Below are 7,057 nucleotides of genomic sequence, written 5' to 3'. Positions count from 1 at the left end.
ACACAGCCTGTTTCTAAGAATCATTTTCCTGATTCTTAGCCATATTTGCGTCTACTATAGGTAAGAACCATCATACAATTGTACAAGATTGTCCACATATATGTCGCAAAATAACAAACTACCAGGTTTGTCCCATAGGTGACCTACAAGGAGTCTTTTGTCTCTTTGATTTTTTTAAAATAAGGCTTCCCAGGATGAAAAAGAGTAATAAATCTAAATATGAAATAGCATAGATCCTTTTAAAAATATTGTGTGAAAAAGTGCCATAGAAGTGGCTGCAATTCAACTTCTGTAAAGACGCCAGTGTTGAATTTTGTAACATAACCATTTGTTTATTCCACAATATAAACTGCAACATTTGATACAAGCTACCAAAAAAGAAAAAGCCAAAATACAGCTGTGGCCATTACTTTACAGAGCTTTCCTGTCTCCTACATCGCTAGTGTCATCAGTGATACTAGAACCTAAACATTTGCTTTCTGTACATTAACCAATGCTAAAAGCACCAACACGCTGTTTGGAATTATAATTCCAGTCACTGAAAGCAGACACAGAAGTTATTGCTCAGATAAATAAATCTAGTCTACAAAATCAAAATGAAGGAAATCTAACATTTTAAAAAATGTTTAAGAGTAAACAGGGATTTCTTCAAAAAGAGAATTATGGGGATGCTTAGTGCATTGCTTTGCACCTAAACAGAGCTGATTTAAGTGTGCTGGTAAATTCCAAAGAGGTAATTGAATGCTATACATGAAAAGGTGCACATCTTGATGCCTTCCAAACTGGCGAAAACCCCCAGACCAAAAGAGTCATTTCAAACCTTAATAACCACAAACAGTTTAAAGAATAAAAATACAAAAGTGTCAAATTGTTTTAAGTCTGAAAAAATGATCCCATGAGGACAGAAGTAGCACCATTTGCAATGTGGCTCTAAGACCAGCCCAGTGGCTTTATGGAGAAAAATATCTTTCTCTTCTACAGTCCCAAATGATCATCAAATGATTTACTTTCGATATGGAGAATCCTTTCTGGTACAGCTTGTACAAATATAGTCTTCTTTTTCTGCCATCTCTGGAGAAACACCCACACACACTTGATGAAACCATTGGTTGCAGCAGCCGTCACACTGGACCCAGTCCACCTAGACAGAAAAAAAATCCAGAAAAGGCCTCAATATATAGCATTATTATATATGTCTGTCAAAATTTCAACAATACAATATATGCCATACTACCCCCAGGCCTGGTTCTGAATACTATGCCTTAAGAAAGAGTTCAATAACTAAGATCCTCCAACAATATAGAAAACAAAATGCTAATTTTCTATAGATATAAAATGAACCATGTTGGAGTATTATTATTTAAGAGACTTAAATCATTCTAATGGTCTTAAAATGTGAGATATATATTATAGGTGAATGCGAGAAGAAATTTGTTGATGATAAAAGCAGCTTAACAACGAACTAGCTATCAGGATTGCTGGTTTTGCCCCTCAATGAAAATTTGTGAGCAGATGGAACAGTTATTCAAAAATAACTTAACTCTGAATTCCCTTAATTAAGTAGGGCAATGGAATAGATAACCTACAAGAGCCTGTTAATATTATCCTTCTATTATGTCCTGTATTTTTTATTCCATTTACTCCATAAGTTTTTGTTTCAATTTACCTCATCACCTTCAGGCTGTAGACAGTTGTCAGCTGGACAAATGGCATTCTCATCTTCAGAGTCTTCCTGTTCAGAGAATGACATTTCTGAAAAAAGCAACTGACTTTCGCCAGTATACTGAATGTCAAACAGCCCCTCTCTTTCTAATTTGCTCAGCTCCCTCAAATGAGTCAATTTCATTTTTTTCTTGTTTGGAGCTATTTTTCTTACTCTTGCTCTCATCTCACTGCAGAATTTCTCTCTTTCAAAGCGTCTCTTCAGCTTCTTTTCCATAGAACAAATTCCATCTCTCTTCCCTTGACAATCATTCTACAAGAAACATATTTTAAATTAAGTACTACATAACCATTACTTATAATTATTTTTTTCATGCAACAATTCTCTGTGTACAATATAAAAAGCATATTTGTAGCAATGTACTAAACTTTGGATAATTATAGAAATAATCTGTACTTTGTCTTGTGTAGCTTTGCAATGTCTTTTTCTTAGTGCTTATGTAAGCTTGAATAAAAATTAATAAATATTTAAAAATTTGGGAAAGGGATAGTGTGTTATCTGGCAAGCATGGATTCTACTTCATTAATAAATATTTAAAAATCACCATGGACACATTGATGTGTATGCACTGATTAGCCACGTCTACAATGCTTGTGTCAATTTTTAACATTCTGAAAATACCCTTGATTATTCTTTTATAGCAATTATTATTATTATTTTTTAAACTACTCTTCCAGAAACTGTGCCCAGGGAATGCTAGTTTCTTACAGTCTAGTTCAGTACTTACTTTTTCACTTGTTGGTCCTACTGACTTTTCCTTTGTAAATAAGATCTCATATAGTTCTTGTATTTCAGGTAGCGATACTTGTAGTAATTGGGCTTCCATCATTAGCTCATTCAATTCTGTACTTATGGCTACAACAAATCCAATATGGATTTTTTAAATTCTCCAGAGGTGACAAAGGAAATTCATTTTACAAACACTCACTATATATTTGTATAATCATGTACATACACACGTGCATGCATACATACATACATACATTATATCTTATCCATAAATATTTGATTTATAACCACAAAATGAGAAAGATTCAAATCAATCTGAATTAAAGATTGAATAGAAAAACAGAGTACAAAAGATGCAAAAATTAAACAATGATAAGAAACAGTTCCAGACATCCTTCATCAATTATCACTCTGCAGGATTCAGAAAACATTCAAAGAGTGTCTAGGAGAACTCGTTGTGACCAATTCACAACAGCCATTTCGTTGTGGCCAACTTGCCACAGGACAACTTTCCACAGCCAATTTGTCAAGAGAAAACTCACCAAACTCAATGTGATAAATATCTGTCACTGTTTCATTATTTTCATTTTTGTCCATTTTCACAAAAATGGAAGTAATGTCAAAGAAACAGTGGCGGATAACATCACATTGAGTTATCCCACGTGGAGCGAGTTGTCTCATGGTGAATTGGCCATGATGAGTTGTCCCATGGAGAGCTGGCCATGGCAAAATGGCCACAACAAGTTGGCCATGGTGAGTTATCCCATTCTGGTCCAAAAAGCTACGTTTTCAATGCTTTTCTAAGATAGAGCAGCGAGGCAGCCAAATAGACCTCTGGAGAAATAGTACTTTAGAAGGCGGGAGTGGCAACAGAGAAGGCCTGCCTCTTGAGATTCCACAAGATGTATTGATTGGTTGATTTTAGAACGGAATTAGGTTGTTCTACTCTAAACAACTCTGGACAGTGTACAATACATTTTATCATACAATGCATTTATGGCAACACATGTGCCATAAAAAATCCCAATAATTAAATTACCGGCAAATATGAAAGACCCACCAGCTTCTTTAACCGGGGATGTAGCCAGATTTTCTGGCTATTTTTAACACAAGCAGGGTGGAGACAAGCTATATCTTGGGAGGGATAGTATTCCATCAGATAGTGTTATTTAACTGAGAAGGCCTGGGGCACACTCATCCTATCAGATCTCAGTACGGTGAGAAACATGAGAGATCTCATATGTATTTAGGATTTTATACTTCAATACCAGGAAGTAAAAATACTTACTATGAAGGGGGATGCAATTTTGTCCTGTAGAAAAAGGTGAATGTAAATGTATTGATCTGTTATTCCACTCGTGAGGCAATGAGAAAGATGTGGCACCAATTGTCTGTGAAACCTGATTTTAAAAAAATTAAACACATTTTTATTGTAATAATCTATAAAGAAAAAAATTGGTTATAGAATTATAGCTGTCATTTTGTACCAATTATTTGGACATATCTCTAACTATTTCTTGTCCATTGTATTTACTCCCATACTTATCGGCTTTTCACCCACGTAAACCAGGGAGTCACCTGAACAGTTTGAGAGCATATATGTTATTATCCACTTTTAATATCAGTACTTTTTTAATATATTGTAAAAAGTAATGTATATTGCTGGTCTTTGACTGTAATGAAGATATATACTATACTTTATCAATGTGGCCCTTTCTTCTCTACAAGTTGTACAGGTCCGCTTTACACTATGAATAATTACTTTTATGAAATCAATTGCATAAATAGCCCTAGGCTGAGATTATATTAAAAGATAATTAAACTGAGAAGACATCTATCAATAGCTATTACCAATAAATAGGAAATAATTAATGAAAACCAGTTACTCAAGGAAGAGAGAAGCATAAATTGCTTCTGCATCTTATGCATAGATAACACCGCAAATCACCAGGAAAAACACTAGACAGACTTTGCTCTGAATAAGTCTTTTTCTTATATTAGTATTCTTTTTCTTCTTTTTCCAAATTCCCATTCCTTCCCCAGTCAGCAGATTTCATCCAAGATTAACTGAGTTTGAGATTGACTGTCTCAAGTAACATCAGAATAGCTGACTGAAAAGTACTCTGAAGCAAAGGGATTGTTATACACAACTTTATTATAACAACCACGCAGATCGGAAAGAAAAAGGATCCAAGGAAAAGTTATATATTCACTTCTATATGGTGTTTTTACAGTGACATCAAGTAACTGAAATCTGTAGGTAAAACTGGTAAAGGGCAATATTCATGAAAAATATGTACTACATACATGCATGCATGCATGCATGCATACATACATACATATATGAATTAAGACTGAAATACCTGAAATAGCTTGAAATACATTGATAGCATTTTATCTGACTATTAATTGCTCAGAATTTAATACTGCGCAACTAGTATGTTTATTATTGGATCAAGCATGTTCACCCATTTATATACACACTATATTCCTCCGCACATTGTATACTGCACTGTTGAGTTAATTAGGCTTTTATTTACCATTTCAACAAATCATTGGCCACTATCCATTCTGAAGGAATGGATAGAATCCTCACAGCTATCAGTTCAGCTACTTGCGTTCAGGGCCGACACTTCTGGTTAAGGCCTCCAGAAGATGACATGCAATTGGGTCCAAGCTATGGTTAACACCTCATTGCAAGACAGAATGATGCCATATAGCCTGAATGACATGGCTGTGGTGTTCTGTTCCTGTTTAAAATCTATATGCAACTGCTAAATAATTTCATCAATTGGTAAGAAGCTAAATATCATCAGTATGCTGATGATATTCAATTATATATCATAGTCCTAGGCAGGCAGGCAATGCCATTCAGGTGCCGACCCAGTATCTAGAGGCTGTAAGAGTCTACATGGGGAGAAAATGGATCCAATATAACCTTGCTAAGACAGAATGATTTAGAGTTTTTGGCCTTTGTGGATTTGAAGAAATATTGAATATTTGAATTCTTGATGGGAGTAGCACTCCTATGGACAGAGATGGTCTACAATTGTGGATTCTCTGAGACTCGTGGCTCCTGCTTGAGGGACAAATGAGAGTTGTGAATAGGAAGCTTTTGCAAAGATCCATTTTATGCAGCAATTGTGCTCATTGATGAATTGAGAAGCTTTGCTCTAAGTCACTCATGTCTTGATCACTTCTCAGTTCAATTACTGCACTATACTCTACATGGTGCTGTCCTTGAAAGCCAACTAGAAATTACAACTAGTCTAGAACTCAGTGGTGTTTGCAGCTGCCCCTCAGTTTGCCTATTATCATACCACTGTTTGAATTGTACTGACTTCCATTTTCTTTCCAGGTACAATTCAAGGTGCTGCTTATCACAGTGAAAAAAATACACTGGCAGAGTTTCAGGTGAAAATTATCTGCCTGCTCCACTGCCTGCACACACTACAGGTTGATTCTCTCAAATATGGTTCTCTACTGATACCTAGAAAGCTTATTGTCTTAATAGCTCTTGCCCTTCTCCCACCTGAAATCTGGCAAGCCCCCTCTCTTTTAGCTGTCCAGAAAGCATTATAAAGATGGTTTTCCTCCCAGGTATTGAGATAGGGTGATGCTGGAGCCTAGAAATTGTGGTTTCTCATGTATTGAAAATGTTGGTTTAAGAGTAGTGGCAGTTAGCTTTTTTCCAGGATATTCTTAACTATTATTCTTTATGTTCTTATCACGGGTGCTATGAACTGCCCTGAGTTATTAGTTTGGTGAAGGAAGGAAGGAAGGAAGGAAGGAAGGAAGGAAGGAAGGAAGGAAGGAAGGAAGGAAAAGGAAAGGGAGGGAAGGATCTGTTGTATCACTTTTCCCCCTTCAAATCCACATCCTTGCAGGACTCTATACCTAGCTGATCAACTAACAATTTGTAAAATCACTATAAATGTTTATACTCTGCAGGCCACATATCCATTAAATTGATTTTTTTTTGCTCTTATTTATCTAAAAAGTAAAATGTAGCAGCATTCATACTGGTATTCATATAGCACTTTGCTAGGATATGACTAGAATCTTACCTTATTGGTCTCTTGCAACTGGCCTGCCATGGTTTGCCATTTGCTGTACAATATCCCTGAGTCCACTTTGTTTGCTAAAAGTTTTATATTCCCTGAGGATAACATTTGTTGTGCTCTATGTTGCCAGTTCACGGTTCTCTCTATCATATACCGTAAGGCATCTCCCTCAGGCAGTCTCACCCGAATTCTCTGTAAAGAAGCCAGTAAAGGTAGAATCTTTTCTAAAGGTGGCTTTTCGGATCTATGGCAGTGAGGGCAAAGCCATACCCAAGGTCCCTGCAAATTGCTGGACACTGAAACACAGCTGGTATGGAACATTCCTCTGCATAGCTCACACTGTATCATTGGTGCTGCCGGCTCTCTCTGACAGAGGCAAACTTTGATCTCTACATTCTGTTCATCAGAAAAGATTTTTTCTTCATTTATTGCTCTTAGAGAATGCAGTGCTTCCATTTCTTTTAAACGGGCTTCACCAAGCATGGCCATCTGATAACGAATTACATGAAAATTATTTAGAGACATTTTAAAAAGTCCCTAA

The 7,057-nt window shown here is 36.0% G+C and overlaps 1 protein-coding gene across 1 annotated transcript in view; it reads right to left on the bottom strand.

The window, feature by feature from the left end:
• Positions 1-306: 306 nt before the first annotated feature.
• KDM5B (lysine demethylase 5B) overlaps positions 307-7,057 on the bottom strand; it is a 57,250-nt gene continuing 50,499 nt past the window's right edge. The window contains 5 exon segments of the mRNA XM_032217281.1: positions 307-1,141; positions 1,667-1,975; positions 2,451-2,578; positions 3,741-3,852; positions 6,520-7,005. Of these exon segments, the coding sequence (XP_032073172.1) occupies positions 1,004-1,141; positions 1,667-1,975; positions 2,451-2,578; positions 3,741-3,852; positions 6,520-7,005 (1,173 nt within the window). The 3' untranslated portion in view covers positions 307-1,003.

Source organism: Thamnophis elegans, chromosome 5 (assembly GCF_009769535.1).
Source record: "Thamnophis elegans isolate rThaEle1 chromosome 5, rThaEle1.pri, whole genome shotgun sequence".
In the NCBI taxonomy this organism is placed as follows: domain Eukaryota; kingdom Metazoa; phylum Chordata; class Lepidosauria; order Squamata; family Colubridae; genus Thamnophis; species Thamnophis elegans.
Note: the sequence above shows the minus strand (reverse complement) of the source record. Positions and strands in the feature narration are given on the sequence as shown.